Source organism: Trematomus bernacchii, unplaced genomic scaffold (assembly GCF_902827165.1).
Source record: "Trematomus bernacchii unplaced genomic scaffold, fTreBer1.1, whole genome shotgun sequence".
Classification (NCBI taxonomy): domain Eukaryota; kingdom Metazoa; phylum Chordata; class Actinopteri; order Perciformes; family Nototheniidae; genus Trematomus; species Trematomus bernacchii.
This window is the reverse complement of record NW_022987552.1, coordinates 1,370,456-1,388,553: the sequence shown is the minus strand read 5'-3', so window position 1 is coordinate 1,388,553 and position 18,098 is coordinate 1,370,456. Positions and strand designations below refer to the sequence as shown.

The window sequence follows — 18,098 nt, the reverse complement described above, 5'->3', positions numbered from 1 at the left end:
TGTTCAACCCAACAAAGCGTTGTGTTGTCAGTGTGTTGGAGATAGAGAGAGAAACACAACTCATTATAACATTGATTAAAAGCACTCTTTTTATTTGGATTATATATCATTAAAGCCGTAGTAAAAAAAGTAGTAACATATTCCATTAGGACTTAAGCTAATTAAAACATCCTAAGATACTGGAGGCCTTTCAGCTTTAGGAATACATATAGAGTACAAAGAGAGTATAGTAAATATATTGTATAGACTATTGATCAGATATATACAGCATGTGCAGCAGCTACAGTAGGCAGTACAGGTATATATACTGTAGGTATAAGTACACGCTATGCTAATTATAAGACATTATATGAATCATTAATTGAAAAACGAGATAAAAGCATTTATTAAAGTTATTAAATCGACACTAGGGTGAATGATTTCCCTAGAGAACACAATTAACAAAAACATTTGATGGATCATTTTACAATTTAAATATTTTATTAATTCAACCCAACACTCGTATGTTTGAACATGTGCAGCAGTTACAGTGAGAAGTGAAGTTATAAGGTGTGAGTACAAGTACTGCTAATATTGAGATGTTATATACAGAGACTGTAGACTATAGATCAGATATATAACTATGTATGGGAATGTGAGAGCATACTTAAAGGATGTTAAATCAGAAATGAATGAATATAATAAGCTATGTTTCCTATCTTATGGAGGTGAGTTTCTGAAGTGTGCCGTCTGTATGCGGGGCAGGGCCTAACTCTCTCTCTCTGTGTGCGGGGGGCGGGGCCTAACTCTCTCTCTCTCTCTACGTGCGGGGGGCGGGGCCTAACTCTCTCTCTCTGTGTGCGGGGGGCGGGGCCTAACAGACACGCACACAGATTTAGTAGTAGTACCGTTAAAAGTAAAGCGTTAAGAGAGTGAAATGTTGCTTTACGAATTTCAACACTTGATGCTGTCACCTTGATTCCAGTTTCAGATACCTGTGTTTAACTGAATTAGTTTAAAGAGAGAAAACATTTTGACTAAAAGTTGACTAAAATGTAATGATTTTTCATCGACTAAAACTGGACTAAAACTATGAAGGATAAAAAGGACTAAAATGTGACTAAAACTAATAACCATTTTCGTCTAAAGACTAAATCAAAAATAGCTGCCAAAATGAACACTGCTCAGGTGTTCTCAGTCATCAGAAATGTTCCAATGATCTCATGGTTCTCCTGTTTTCTCCTGTAGAATATGAGGAGGTGATGTTTGACAGCATGGACTCTGAGGGGAGTTGATGTTGTTGATCAGTCACACAGAGGCAGAAGCCCCTCTATCGTTTTCATAGTTCACCTCATCTTCATCTTCATCTTCATCATTCTGCTCCTGTCAGCATGGAACAGAGACATGGTGAAAACACAGAGCAGAGCTGGAAAGTAACTAAGTACATTTACTCAGGTTCTGCTCTTAAGTACATATTTTAAGGACGTAACTTCTGTCTGTGTTTTTCCTGTTTTCTGTTTATTTTCCACAACATATTTCTAGACCGACTGGAACACTGGATTGGACTTTCAGCAACAGTTCTAAATTGGGTTGAATCCTACTTAAAGGACAGGAAACACTTAGTTCCTATAGGTAACTACACATCTGAGTGGACCAATATGACATGTGGGGTTCCTCAGGGCATTATAAAGAGCTGTTGATTCAGCTACATGGTCACTTTGAAGCATCCTTAATGAACATTTATTACATTCTGTTGCTGTTTTTTGTTACTTTGCTAAATGAACTGTTTTGCTTTTCTGAGATCATTTAATTTGGATACATAAATATTCTAAATTAATCTTGTGTTGCATCTTCTCATGCCTGTCATATATCCACTGTTACCATTGGATAGCAAATAATAAACACATTTAATTATTCAATGTTCAAACTCACCATGTTTTCTTCCGTCTGTGCTTTGCTCCCTGAAAAAAGGACACAACAAGTTGATATTAGATTTCACCTTTATTTGTATTGTTTTCATTTGACCTGTGAATGATCTCACCTTTAGCTCTTGTCCATATGTTGACTGTAACCACGGTGATGATGAGAGCCGCTAAACCCACAGACACCATGATGAGCCTCAAGCGACCTGGAGAGAGAAGTTAGAAGAGTTAAATACAGTCTCTAAAATGTGAATGAACAAAATGTCTCTTGGCTGTTTGATGCTTCCTCGTCACCTTCACACAGGGACACGTACAGAACATACAGATACAAACACAACTTATTTATAATCCACACAGTTCTTCTTTTCTACATAAGATGTTACCTTTATAAACTATGTTGTATCTGAGTCCACTTCTGAGGCCTGTACTACGAAGCCGGATTTTCGCTTAGCCGGCTAACTTCAGGGAAAACCCGGGCTTTCCGACGCTGGTTCTCTTTTTAGCGGGCTAGATCTCCATGGTAACTTATGCTGAGCGGCTAACCTCCTCGGGAGGAGGTTAGGTTGCAGGCTAAGAGATCAACTCAGTGAAAGCACCGCCTGCTGACCAATCAGAGCTCCGTGTGCGGAGTTTAAAGCGATCAATTCATATTACAGGATAGAGGAAATACAGAAAAACTGCCGTTGCAGGAAAGACAGCCGGCCAAAATCAACTGACTGTGTGAACGTGAAAATTAATAGAATATCCCCTCCCATCTTCAGAGCAATCTGACTATTATAACATCAGCGTTAAGAAAGCTTACTTAAATATCTGCCACGACATAAGTAACCGGATCAGAGTAACTAGTACAGTCCGCGGCACTGTGAGTGCAGACGTCGATGTGTCCCATTATCATTCATATCATATCACATCATAATGTATCATATATTTCCTTATCTGAGTCAGCTTCTTGAGCCGTATCTGGCCGTGCAACACTCACAGTGTCACATACTGGATGCAGAAGTATTATTTTAAGCAACACATTAAGTTGACGAAACACTCGAGTCAAATGTAATTAAAGTCAGATCGTGTCTTGGACGGGGCAGTGATTTCATAAACCTGTTAATGTACGCATTCAAACACTTTTTCTTTTACCAGCTGTATTCACCTTGCAGGTGCAGCTATGTGGCTTTGATCCTGGGTAAAGTGTTTAAGTCATGGATGTTTAAAGTTGAACTTCTTCATATTTGACTAATATTAAAGTTCACTTTTCATTCAGGAAGTATGACGCTGCGCTGTCAGTACGCTTGTCCGTGTTTGAGATTGGTCGAATGCTCCAAATACCACCCCTTTCATGTGAACGCGCACCTAACTAGATAGGACACGGCTGGCTTGAGCGATCCACTTGATAACCAGCGTCGTAGTACAGTTTAGCCAGAGCGCGTATGTTTTGGATTGGGCCAACCGGCTAACTCCAACATATCCAGGTTAGGTTGAACCAGCTTCGTAGTACAGGCCTCTGATCCTCTTCCAGTACATCCAGGTGTGTATATACTGCATGTGTGCATGTCTTCTCTAACTGTGAATGTATATGTTCTGTTCTCTCTCTACCTTTGTTGTTGTCCTCTGGTTCTGTGTGATTGTCTTCAGATGTGTTGGTCATCTCTCCGGCTGCTCTCATTCTCACTGTTGGCCATGTTGTTGACACTGCAGTCACCTTCCCTGCATCCTCACCTTAATGAATGAAATAACAACAAGCTGTACAGTTATACAAACAAATGTAATCATCTCACATCACGACATAAAGATGTGACGCATCAGGATGAATGATTTTAAACAGATCATCATGTTCTCACCTGAGGACTGAAGAGAAACAGCTGAGGTTCTGTGACCATCAAACACTTTACAAGTCAATCAAGTTAACCTTACCTGAGTTTAAGTTGTTTTTAGCTGCTGCGGTTGTTGTTGTTGCTGTTGTTGTTGCTGTTGTTGTTGTTGGTGGTGGTCGATTAGTTGTTGCTGGTTTTTTGTCCTCACCTAAACAGATGGCATTTTTTTAACAAACTATTCAATTTTAAACGTCCATAAAATAAACAAATATTGAAGTACTTTCTTTTTAGAATAGTAAGAAGTGATTTTAAACAGATCATCATGTTCTCACCTGAGGACTGAGCGCTGAAGGTCCACACGTTGGAACGATAAGTTACTTCACAAGTAAACAACTCAGACCTTGTTGTGTAACTAAAGAGAGAAGTCAGAAATGTCACAGAGGCAGAGCAGGAAGACTGTGATGTGTTTATCTCTCTGTGATCTTTATCCACATCTCGACCCTGAAGCAGCCACTTCACTGTGTGATCACACCGTCCATATGTCGACACAGAGCAGTGTAACGTCACCTCATCATTGTCCTGATGTTCAGTCACTGAAGATGGAGATATTGTGAGAGAAAGACAACAGAGTAACATTAACTTCATCACTGTAATCATAATTATTGTAATGATTTAGTATATTGCTCTATAGAGACAGTTTAAAACATTATGATGTAAATACTCACTGGTAACAACAGACAGATAAACCCAAGAGGCTGGACCTTGTTGTTCTCCTGATCTGAACTGTCTGCAGATGTAACCTCCAGCATCCTCCTCTGTGACCTTCTTTATAACCAGAGAACAATTCTCTGTAACTCTCAGTCTGTCTGATTTAGCTTTGGCTTCTTTGTGAATCTGTCCGTCTTCAAACAGCCTCACTGCTGCTGGGCTTCTTGAATCAATGAAGAACCAGGTAGCACTCTCACACTCATCCTGATCATCTATCACATTGTCAAAAGGCAAAGTGACTTCATCTCCAGCTCTGACAGTGGGGTAGTAATCTTTCACAGCTGCAGCTGTTGGGGGAAAAAATCAGAAATAAATATAGACGTCATAAATGCTGACAGAATAATGATTTATTATATAAAAAGGTAAAGAGTTAGAGTTCTGGTTGATCTGTTTAATGAATCATTTAACGACACATTCAAACCAGAGTTAATTACAGATCCACATAACTAACTGAAGTGTTCATAGTGAGTGTGACGATCACTTTAAAGAGTATTGCTATGTGGGTTTTAGTGACCAAGAGTTCACTAAAGTCACCACGTTACAAACACAACTCATCATTCTCAGTTAAAGGAACAGTACGTAGTAAAGTACCGTTAGTGATATTAAAGCTGTTTTATTTCATGTAATTGGTAAATGGTAAATGGACTGTATTTATAAAGCGCTTCATCCAGTCTTTCACCCCCTCAAAGCGCTTTACATACAACAAGTCACCCATTCACACCCAATGCATACAGAGCAATGTGCCCCTTGCTCAATGAAGGGGTTAGAGCCATTTCCCTTTCATCATTATGGTTTGAATGTTTGTCTTATTACTAAAAGGCTTTAGAGGAAACTCTTAACTATCTATTTTAGTGAGTCACACTACGCTTTAAAAGATGTTAGTTTAAGTCTCACTTATTTGCTGTCGGATATGACGTGCATGTCTATATGTCTGTATGTCTATATATGGCATGACATTGGTTCACAGCTGAGGGTGTGATTAGACAGGAAGCGGTAGAGTCTTTTGACCGTGTTCTTTTTGTTCTTTTTGTTCTTTTTTGATACGGAGAACTTTTAGTTACTTTGAAGCGAGGAAGTTTGTCTTCATGTTTGTATGTCGTCTTGATCAAAGAATGAACCTGATGTGATTCAACGCTACAAGGATCTCTGCAAAGTTAGTTTGGAAGCAAAGTGAGGCGCGTCATAACCCACAACCCCGATAGAGGAAAGTGGATATTAAATGTAGAAACTGATTCAAACTCCACGACAGAAGGTATCATTCACACACCGTTCCCCATTGGGAGCGACTTGGGGTTAAGCATCTTGCCCAAGGATACATCGATTTCAATTGAAAGACGCCCTCACTACCTTTCATTAACAGTCGTAAACCGTGTGTGTTCTCTGCATCCTCACCTGGAAAGTGGAGCAGCAGCATCAGGAATGAAGACATCATGATCCTTCTGAATTCAGACATCGTGCTTCTCTCTCAGTCTCTGGCTCTGGACTGTCAGAGTCTCTCCCCTGCTGCTTCTTTAACTAGAACTCAGCATCTACTTCCTGTGATAAATGAGAAGTCACTTCCTCATCCATCTCTCCTCTAATGACCGTTGAGTTAACGTGTGATATTAGCTTTTAAATCTCTTTTGTCTTTTGTTGTTATAAAAAAGAGTGAAAAAAGTGTAACGTCTAACTTTTATGTTTGATATATTTCTTGTCTTTGGTTATTCAGAGTGAAGGTAACTGTAGGCCTTCTTCATCAGCAACACAGCAGAGGAAGTTGAGCATGTAAAGAGGGTTAGTTTTAATGGGTTAGGGTTAGGGTGTTTCTGTGAAGCTGTGGTTAACAGCAGCAGCAGAGCTCTGCAGGTGTTACCCTCTGATGCCGACCACATAACCATCAGAAACATTAATAAACTCAGCGAGCGTCTAATGAAACTCACTTGAATGGCCTACTTTTAAACACATGTATTAGCCGGTGTAATGTTCATGTTGTTTGAAAATAGTTTCATGCTCTACACACTGCAGACTCTTCTGGATGTGCCACTCTTAGAGCAGTCTCTCTGACCTGACTATAGGACGCTACACTCAACTCTCCAAGATGTTTTATCTGACTGAGCTTCATGTTCTGCACACTGCAGAGATGAGTCCTTGGTTCTCTCTGGCAGGAAGTCTCAGGAGGATGGCCTGGGGGCAGATAGAGGGACCAGATGGGAGGAGCAGCTGTGGAGGACGGGATGAAGGTCGACCAGACTTGCTGGACCACCACGCAGGAAGTCAGAAAGGAAGGAGGGAGTCCTAGGAGGATGAAGAACCTCTCTGGAGGGCCAAAGCTGTGGCGGGACCACCGAGGCATAAAGGACCATGTGGTTGGAAGTTAGGACCGTCTCAGATATTGCAGAACGAAGCCGAGTCCTCCTGGACGGAGCAGGGGAACAGGGGGCTTCCACACCTCGGCAGGAGAAACAGGCGTTGTTAGCATCTTGACAGAAGGATAAAGAGTCTGTTGGAGGTCAACAGGAGTCTGACGCAGATCTGCAGGCAAACTTAAGGTCACAGGGAAGTCAGAAAGATAAAGTCTGAGTCACTTTGGTCATGCCAGAGTTGATTTCCATTGTGAATGTCTGATGACAAGGTTTGATACAAGTCACTGAGTTCAAGAATAACTTAAACCCAGACATTAGAGATACATCCTGCTCGCACTGAACATGGAGGGTTTGTCAATGTTTAGACACAGAGTCTGAAATAAAACCTGCACGTTCTGCTGGGGTTAAAAAAGAACCTCTCTGACACCTCAGACCGTCTGACACTGAGCGGAGGAGGTTAACTCGTAGAGAGATAATGGAGAAGAGAGAACACTTCATCAGCTTCTAGACACATCCTTAGGTCCAATTCGAGTCCTGCTAAATGTTCTATTCGATTCATGCTTATGTTCGGTGTAAAGACCAGCATCCTCTTCTGTGACCTTCTTTATAACCAGAGAACAGTTTTTTTCAACTCTCAGTCTGTCTGGTTTAGGTTTGGCTTCTTTGTGAATCTGCCCGTCTTCAAACAGCGTCACTGAGCTGCTTAAATCACTGAACTCATCACTCTCAGTTAAAGGAACAGTACGTAGTAAAGCACCATTAGTGATATTAAAGCCATGAAACATAGTAATGCATTTTGTTTTAATATAAGATATCTGATCACTATTGATTGGTTGGCTTGGGTCACATGGATATGCACGGTGTGTGGAAGAGAGGGTGACACAGGGCCGTTGTACTTTTTGATGACCGCAAGATTTATGATTGCTTTGATTATTATCATTACAATGTCTATGTCTGATCACTGCGCTTTCTTCATTAAACTACATTACAATTCAACAGAGTTTTGATCTCAGCAAGTACTCTTTTTAGCGTGTCATACAATATCAAACAGGCCCGGCCTCAGCCTCTCAGCGACTTTGTTTGTTTCCTGCTGTCGCTATATCCTGTGATAAATGAGAAGTCACTTCCTCATCCATCTCTCCTCTGATGGCTGTGGAGTTCATGTGTGAGATTAGCTTTTAAATCTCTTTTGTCTTTTGTTGTTATAAAAAAGAGTGAAAAACTGTAACATCTGATGTTTATGTTCGATGCATTTCTTGACTTTGGTTATTCAGAGTGAAGGTAACTGTAGGCCTTCTTCATCAGCAACACAACAGAGGAAGTTGAGAATGTAAAGATGGCTAGTTTTAATGCATGTTAACAACATGGTGGTTCCTCTTTGTATCTCTGCAGATTTATTTTTACTTTTTCTGAGAACTGAAGAAGCGTTTCTGTGAAGAAGTGGTTAACAGCAGCAGCAGAGCTCTGCAGGTTTTACCCTCTGATGCCGACCACATAACCATCAGAAACATTAATAAACTTGTTAGCATCTTGACAGAAGGATAAAGAGTCTGACGCAGATCTGCAAAATGGGGTTCCTTATTCCTGATCTGGGTGTGACTTTCGGATAAACAGTTCAACATTGGTTTGAATCCGACTTAAAGTGGACCTATCATGCTATATTTGAATAATATAGTGTAGGACCATACCTATATAAGGGATATTTATACTTTTTTTTTTTCAAAATACCAAACAGATCATGCATTTTAGCCATGCCTCATTTTGCTCAATTTGACAATTTCTAACTCTGTTTTAGCAAGGGCTGATTCAGTGAGAACAGCACCATCTACAGGCCTGGCATATGTACTACAGCGTCTCCAGCGCTTTCGAACGGCAATGGCCGTGGCTGTCTCCTCCTGATTGGTGGAGTTGGCCCAATAGCCGTAGCGCCACCGTCCTGACGTCAGGACAGTGTTCAAATCTGGATCAGTTTTTATCAGATCCGTTGCAGCCCCTTTTTTAGAGATTTGGGTATGGAGGAAAATAGAGAGGGTTGTGTTTTCTGACACTTGGTGAGTTCCCTGGAACACCGGGGACACATATTCATGTAGAAAAGACGTACAAAAGTGCATTTTGCATGATAGGTCCCCTTTAAAGGACAGGAAACACTTTGTTTTATAGGTAACTGCCAGAGATGGGGTCGTTATTCAAAAAAAGTAATATATTACACATTACCTATTACTTTAAAAAAAAGTTATATATTACTTTACTTCGTTACTCTCTACATAAAGTCACTCGTTATTTTACTCGTTACTTTACTCGTTTCTTTACATTACTTTTGCACACCAATTTGTGTATAAAGTTTAGACACATTAAAGAGACCCTATTGTGCTTTTGGGGGTTTTCCCTCTCCTGTAGTTTGTTATATATGTTTGTATTCATGTAACTGGTCTGCAAACACTAACATCTCTGTGTTTTTTGCCCACACACTTGGCTTGTGTAACCATTGGCCAATCAGCAACCAAGGTAACTTTGACAATTGAAAACACATTGCATATATACCAGTGACGTGCGGTGAGGTTCATGGCTGGTGAGGCACTGACTCACTGAGTCAGATTTACAAATATTATATTTTGACCTTAATCGAAATATTCGGTTATTTTCAAAAGCTTTTTTAGTCTGATGCTTCGATTCATTTTAAACAGACCGTTCAACAAAAGGATACCCAAAATCTAAATATTGGATTGTTCTTTCTTAGTAAGATCCCATTTTCATTACAAATGTGGTCTTACCTTGACTTGAAGATGAATATAAGTCCATGCTATCCTTCTGGACAACAATCTCTATTACTTTTTTGTAAAAGTCCTCCTTATCTTCCTGTAGTTTCAAAAGTCTAGTTTGTTGTAGAGATGGGCGAGTCCTGATTCATCCGGATCATTAACCCGGATCCTAGAAATGAGCTGGTCATGACGAGTCTCCCCTCTCCATTAACCCGAGTCCTTGAGTCCCACACTTGGTGTGACGTACAAATTAAAACTATAAATTGCGTCACTCGCTACTCTCTTTATAACATGTAAAATCACATTACAACGTACCCCAGTCCACCTGCCTACCCTTTAGCAAGTAGGATAGCTGCCAGAAGTGATCGTTTGGCTCAGGGGAGGGGACGCGGATCAGTGAAACTTCCTGCAGACTCGTGGGGACTCAGAGGAGCCGACGGCTCCAACAGCAGACTCGCAGATTCGCAGATTCGCAGATTCGCAAATCCTGACTCGCTGCAACACACAGCGGATCAGACTCGTGCGGACTCGGAGCCGTAACCATATAGCAGCAGATCCAGAGACCCAGCAGACTCGTCGTCATGCACGAGTCCACAGCAGACTCGGATTCGCAAATCCTGACTCACTGTGTGTGCAACACACAGCAGAGCAGACTCGTGCGGACTCGGAGCCGTATATAGCAGCAGATCCAGAGACCCAGCAGACTCGTCCTCATGCACGAGTCAACAGCAGACTCAGATTTGCCAAATCGCAAAATAACCCTTTTTTTTGTGATCAACATTTTTTATTAAAGCAAAATACACTGTGTAGTGGAGGTTATTTATAACGTCAGTTTAATAGATAGATAGATAGATAGTACTTTATTGATCCCAAATTGGGAAATTGTTGTTGTTACAGCAGCATAAAAGGCATTTTACAATAAAACAAAACTACAAAATATACAAGAATAGAAATAAAAATAAAATATAAAATATACATGTCGAAATAGAAAATATACATGCAGATATTATATATATATATATATATATATACAAATATATATATATATTCAAAATATATGGAATAATAATATGCTCGTGAAATGCAACAACTTTTCGGTTTCACCAATAGGATTTCTACGGTCTTGGTCATGCTGACTCATATGACTCAAATGACTCGTATGATCCGGATCTCTTCAATGACTGACTCAGAAGACCCTGAGTCCGTAAAATGATCCGGATTTGCCATCTCTAGTTTGTTGTTACGTCTACCGTCTCTGCGTAGAATTACAGTAGCAACAAGAACCTGTGGGCTCACGTGCGCCCCCTTCAGTGCGGCAGAGGTTATGGCTGCCTCCCCTGGTGCTTTTTCATTGCCGTTGAGACCAACGAGCCTAAATATCATATATACGTGAAATAAGTTATTTAGAGACTATGGATGGCGAGGATAAATGTAATAAAGGGATCTACATACATTACATTGGTGACCTACAGTGAGATGGTAACAGGCATGCGCTTAGGGCCCGCTTTCCAGCCAGTTTCTGTGGGGTGACGCATTCTGAGGTGAGGCAGATCTCATCTGTGCCTCACCTGACTCCACAGTAACTGGCTTGAGCGCGCTCACAAAATAAGTGCCCGCGCTAAATTAGTGCCCGTGCTCCAGCAAGTTACTGTGGGCTTACGAGAGGCAGAGCTCGTCCCTGCCTCACTTCTCATCGCTCCCGTAGCGGAGCTCGGCAAATTTGCTGATTTTGACTATAAAAAGCGATTGGAATCATACATAAATCACATTTACAACACAGATCAGTGGAGACATTTTATTATTATTACTATTTCGTTTTTCTTTAGTTGTTTTTCCGTTACATTGGAGTATGACAGGTGAGGCTCTGCCTCCCCTGCCTCCACTGACTGCACGTTGCTGATATATACTTTGTATTATTTAACACATTTAAAAAGGTGCTTGCACTTCCTCGTGGCCTCAAAGTCGGCCATATTTACTGAAAAGGGGGCGTGGCTCTACTGGAGTCCATTTTATATCATGTGGAACACTGTGATTGGTTGAAAGAAATCCAATCAAATCAGTGTGTGCATTTGGGTGGAGTCATATGACACACAAACACAAACAAATAGATTTGACGCACTTTAACACACGCACATCATTATAATGCACACGCTCACACCCATCAAACTGGACACGCACACAGTGACACACACAGTGACACACATACACACACACACACACACACAGTGACACACACACACATTGACACACACACAGTGACACACACACAGTGACACACACACACACAGTGACACACACACAGTGACACACACACAGTGACACACACACAGTGACACACACAGCAACACAAACAGTGACACACACACACACACAGTGACACACACACAGTGACACACACACAGTTGACACACACACACACAGTGACACACACACAGTGACACACACACAGTGACACACACACAGTTGACACACACACACACACACAGTGACACACACAGTGACACACACACACACAGTGACACACACAGTGACACACACACAGTGACACACACACACACACACACACAGTGACACACACACAGTGACACACACACACAGTGACACACACACACACAGTGACACACACACAGTGACACACACACAGTTGACACACACACACACACACACACACAGTGACACACACAGTGACACACACACACAGTGACACACACAGTGACACACACACAGTGACACACACACACACACACACAGTGACACACACACAGTGACACACACACACAGCGACACACACACTCCTTGACCTGGTCGACCTTCAGTCTGAATGATTTCTGAAAAACTTCTTTGACCTCTCTGTAACCGGGTCAACACAGAGCCTTTATCCTGACACACACACACACACACACACACACACACACACACACACACACACACACACACACACACACACAGAAGACGTGACCTTCATAAGAAATAACCTCACTGTCGTTTGTTGTTCAGAGAAGTATCACAGGGAGACTTTAATACATATCAGCATTTCAAATATATTAGATATAATCTTTGTTGCACCAAGTTACTGAGACTCTGCAGCCATAAACACTATATATGTTTTATGTAGAACTCCCTCTGGAGGAAACACAGATTGTATCTGCAGACCATTTCCAGTCACTAAAACCTATAGAACACTACAGGAGAGGGAACACCACAGAATCAATTCAATTCAAAACCTTTATTTATCCAGGTGAAATCCCATTGAGATCATTGATCTCTTTTTCAAGGGAGACCTGCAGCAGTAGGTTCCACATGAAGACATACAAACATAAACAACAGAACAACAAAAGGACATCATACAGCAAAAAAGAATATGGACTCTTCACAGAAAGTTCTTCATTTCTTTCAGACCGGTTCATCTGTTCACCATCACAGGGACAAACATCTGTCCACAGACTCACAAAGTGAAACACAACTCGTCACACTGCTGATAAGAAAAGAGACAATAAAAGAGACAGACAGGGGACAGGAAGATGGAATAAAAAAGGACAAAAAAAGACAGAAAAGTGAAAGACAAATAAAAGTTTTGGAAAAAACACAGAAAGACAAAAAAAAAGACAGAAATAGACAGAAAAATATAAAAACTGAAAGACAAATAAAGGTTTTGGACTCAGTTCTTAAGTGAAGACTTTCCAGTTCCCATGTGGACCCCAGAGAGGGGAGTCAGAGAGGGGGGGAGGGGGGGGGGTCTCAGGAGCCAGGTGGTCTGAATACCCCCCCCCCCCCCCCCCCCCCTCATCTCCCCCGATCTCAAGAGGCGTTCAGGGCCCGGCTGCTCGGGGATTAACCTGAAGAGGGTCTGAGGGACTGAAAGGAAGCAGGAACCATTAAAGGGGGAACCATTAAAGGGGGGTTACATGGTTTAGTGTCCCCCCTCCTCACCCCCCCCCCCCTCAGTCAGAGACCTGTTGAAGCCACAGGTGTTTGTACCTGAGGAACACAGAACTTCTGCAGAGGTCTGAAGTGAATAAGATAAGACTTTATTCATTTCTGATGTTGCAGCAGAACTAAACTATTCTAAAATAGAAACATCTCAAAATAGAAATAGAAATAAAGCAGCATTAGAGAGTAAGACAGATATACAGATGACTGTGAAGATAACACATCTATAAACTGTCTGACAAATACAAAATAAATGTCCTTAATAAAATGTTACATTGAAGTTAAGTATTTGTTGTTACCAAAAGTAAATGTGTTGTTGTTGATCTGTCCCGTTAGATGCTGTAACGCTGCACATGTCTGTCCAGAAAGTGACTTGTACGCAGGAATGATCCAAGTCCAAGATGTTACCTGTATCTGATGATCCAAAGAACACCCATAAGTCCCGAAGCCTTCCCTATGGCCTGCTTGTTCTGCCTGGTATTAAACAGATGCCTCCTGGTGCTCTGCTCCCACCATCACCTGTCTCCAATATCAACCTTTTGTTTTTTAACAAGAAAAACCGTCTGGTGCTTTTCCTCCAAAAAATAAATCCAACCCGGGATTGATGCCTCTGGGAACGGGTTTGTAATGTCTGTCTTCCTCCCGGTGTCCTACCAAGTCGTCCCGTGCAGTAAACTGGATCCCAACGTGGTGTTTGTGTACTCTGAGCGCAGAGGAAACAGACTTCTACGCACGGAAATGATGAGGGGAAAAACTAGTCCTGTGCGTCTGTTTGTAACGAACATTACACATAAATAAAACGGTCAGTCTGTGGCAGATACAGTGCACAATCAAATGAATAGGCATGTAAGTAAACACAGGTCAGTATACAGATGATACAGGGAGAACAAAGTACATACATCTGAAAGAAAGCAATATAAACAATTGTGCCCAAAGATGCCTCAAAATAAAAAAGCATCAAAAAACGACTTTAACTCACAACTACGATTAGATCATATATCCTTTCTATATAAATTCATGTGAGTAGAATAAAGATCAGAGCCTAAAGACCGTCAGGGAGGAAACTCTTCTTCGGTGGTTTTTATTAATTAGAGACGCAAAAGACGAAATGACCTCCAGAATCAGATTATAGGAAAAGTTCAGATAACATATATTTTATTAATTCCAAAAGGTTTTAGTTACAGCAGCATGTAAAACAAAGTATGGCACATAATTAGACATAACAAAAACTGTATAAAATACACAATGATACAATATAAACATCTCAAAATAGAAAATAAAAACAGAAGTTAAAATATAAAAGTTGGCCGTGAGAAAAGATCTGTAAATATCTGACAGTTAAAACACTATAGACGGGATGAATCACAGCTAACACGATATAACAAAGTGGCATTTAGTGAGCAAGAATGGAGCATTTTAAACACACACGTCAAACTCAAGGCCCGCGTGCCAAATCAGGCCCGTGGTGGATTTAATTTCGGCCCGCAGGATAATTTGTAATTACTATTAGATCTGGCCCGCCGGTATATTGCACGCACACCTTCACTCCATCCTGAGGGTCTCCTCAGTTCAGAGCCTGAGCCCAAACATTGATGAACTTGTACCCAAGATGAGATGCCAAGTTTCTGGCTTGAACTAGCATCACAGAGCAGCACACTGAGTTTACATGGATGTTTCCTTCTGCACTTTCTTTCTTGAGACAACAGGGCATGTTTGGTTTTCTCTTTGAGGGGAATTGTTTTTTTGAAGCTGTTGTTGGCCTGTGGAGAAATGTAATCATAAGAAATGACTCTGCAGATAGAGCCATAAGAAATGAATGCAACTGATTATTTAATGTTTAATGTTGTTTTTATAGGCAATCATTTAAGCTTTGTTAGTTCCAGGTTCAATATGTGCAATAAGTTCATTTCAATACGTTGCAATAAACATTGAACCAGTCCGGCCCTCGACTAGTACCCATTTTTTTATTTTGACCCACTGTGTATTTGAGTTTGCCCCCCCTGGTTTTAAAGGAAAATAAAGATCTGAATTTATATTTTTTCTGCATATTTTTTACATGTTTTTACAGGAAAATATTTTAATTGAAAGAAAAGTCATTATTAAATACATTAAACTCTTTAGGAATACTGGATAAAAAGCCTTAGTTTGTAAAGGCCTTAAACAAGGGGACTAAAAGATAAAGAGTTCAATCATAAAGTACCTTAATTAAGGGATATTATAAGAGTTAACATCGCCTTAGAGTTAAATTAATTCAACTTAAACTCAGTATTACCACAGAGATATTATGGGAATATAACACATGCCCAAACAGTGTCTTTATATTAAGCATAACACGACTTTAGTACAATTAATTACACTTAAATTCGTTATAAATAGACATTACACCGTAAGGGAATATTAAGAAATAACATTAATTCGACATTAAGATGGGGAATCAGAGAGTTAAATAGATGGTACATTTGGAGCCTGTATAATAATAATAAAAATATATACCTTATAATATCGGCTGTAATTAATAGACTTTCTACATGAAACACCTGGAAACATTTGTTATAATTAGAAAGTAGAATAAAGGCTTAATTACATTATAATTCTGTATTATACCATCACAAACTTAGGCCTAAAAATAATATAGATTTCTTATAATATCGGCTGTAATAAATAGTAGACTTTCTATATTAAACACCTGTAAAAATCAGCTGTTTTTCTCCCCGGTGCTCCCGGTCCTCTCCGGCGGGGTTTCCTCTCCTCTCTGCCCGCAGAAGCAGCTCTGATCCCGGCTGCAGATCCGCGGAGGTCCCGCCCGGTCCTCTGGAGCTCCGGAGAGAGAAACAGAGAGCCGTTTATAATCAGGGACAGTACCGAGAGAGCACGTGGGGTGACGTTAGGTGACGTAAGGTGACGTGACGCACAGGTCAGCAGGTGATTGGCTGCTCGGCCTGCTCGTTTTACAGGTGCATTATATCTATTATAATAAGTTTATTGATTTATTAATTGAAGAGGAAGATGCGGGGAAATATGTTTGGATGCTCAGAAAATACAGCTAGAAGAGGGGAATTTTTTATTATTAGGATTCTGGAGGATAACATATACTAAAGTAATTAAATTCATATTGAAAGTTAAAAGGTTTGAGAGAAAGGTTTAAATTAACGAAAAACGAGGTCGGTTGCTTTTACTTTAATTAATGTCTTTGTTTGATTTTATGGGCCTAAAAATAACCCTCATTTATTTTTCTGTGATTTAACAAATTTATAATCCGATCTCATTATTAGTTGTTTCTTAATAAATAAACAATAATGAAAAATAAATCATTTTGAGGTTAAAATCTTTCAAAAGTCAAGACATTTTCGCAGTTTTGACATTTTCTGAATCGAAAAGTGAGTTAATTTCCACTTTTGTCAGAAAAAGAGACATGCATATTAAACATAAATAAGACACCATTATAATGTGTTATACATTATCATAAATAAAGTGTAAGATGGTAAATATAACATCGTAAAATTGAGTGTTAATTTACAAAAAAACACTGAATCTGCGTTTTAAAATATATTTTTTGACCTCAACTTTCGAAACTCCTATAAACAAAACAATAAATTAAAACTTAAGTAAGTTATTAAAAACAGGGAATATAACTGCAGCTTCATTCGCCTCCATTCATGCGTAATTGGATATGAAAGTGACTTGTGCGCAAAACAGGGGAAATTAGTGAAAAGAGGTCAAAATTAATACAAATACGGATAGCAAGTTTGAAATAAATTACTTTTCCAAACAATAAAAGTTCTAAAAATGTAAAATAAATACAAATATGGAGGAAAATATTCAACTTTCATAACTGCTTATTTTTGTATGACTGACTATAAGTCATTACGCATAACGAGTTTTACTTTTTAATATATTTTACTTGAGTAAAATACTGAATATTGGAGTTTATTTGTAACAGAATATTTTTACAATGAGTTATTGACACTTTAACTTCTTCCACCACTTCATAAATGGGATGACACATGTTGGTATTCAAGTAAATGAACAAAAAGTGACTTTTAGGGATATTGTGCCTCCGCGGAAGAAGAAGAAAGAAAGTAGGTCCAAAACATTTGACTTACTGAGTCTTTTTGGATAGAAAAAAGTGTTCAACAACTTTAATCCTGTGTTTTTAAAATAGATATGTTTTGATGAACTAAACAAAAGGTGAAGTTCATCAACAAACTATTTTAAAGTCACTGAAAAAACTCAAACAGAAGCAGTAGAAAGTAGGTCCAAAGATTTAATATATGATTCTGAAATGGGCCATTACGCACAACGAGTACTTTTGGCACATCTCGATGCCAATACTTAAGATACTGAATATTGGAGTGTATTTGTATTTTGTTCCAAATCTCACAAACCAAACACATCCGCGGAAGAAGAAGAAGAAAGAAAGAAAGAAAGAAAGTAGGTCCAATCCATTTCCCTCCTCTCACCTCTGTAATGTCAGCTCTCTATTGTCGGTGTCGCTCCGCCTCTCCGAGTTAAGCACAGCTCCTCCCGGTCAGCTGTATTTTCTCCCCGGGACGCAGCAGCAGCAGAAGAAGAACCGGAGGGAGGGAGGGA

General features: G+C 39.9%; 1 protein-coding gene across 2 annotated transcripts; it reads right to left on the bottom strand.

The window, feature by feature from the left end:
* Window positions 1–896: 896 nt before the first annotated feature.
* On the bottom strand, window positions 897–5,987 carry LOC117477187. 2 transcript variants are annotated; one of them, XM_034123841.1, is made up of 8 exons: window positions 5,870–5,987; window positions 4,435–4,764; window positions 4,042–4,302; window positions 3,810–3,917; window positions 3,492–3,614; window positions 2,021–2,107; window positions 1,912–1,940; window positions 897–1,362 (listed from the first exon to the last, which is right to left on the bottom strand). In XM_034123841.1, the coding sequence occupies exons 1-8, from the start codon at window positions 5,928–5,930 to the stop codon at window positions 1,288–1,290; spliced, it is 1,074 nt and encodes a 357-aa protein (XP_033979732.1). In that variant the 5' UTR covers window positions 5,931–5,987; the 3' UTR covers window positions 897–1,287. The 2 variants fall into 2 exon arrangements, with proteins under 2 accessions (XP_033979732.1, XP_033979733.1); XM_034123842.1 differs by lacking the exon at window positions 3,492–3,614.
* Between the last annotated feature and the right edge of the window lie 12,111 nt (window positions 5,988–18,098).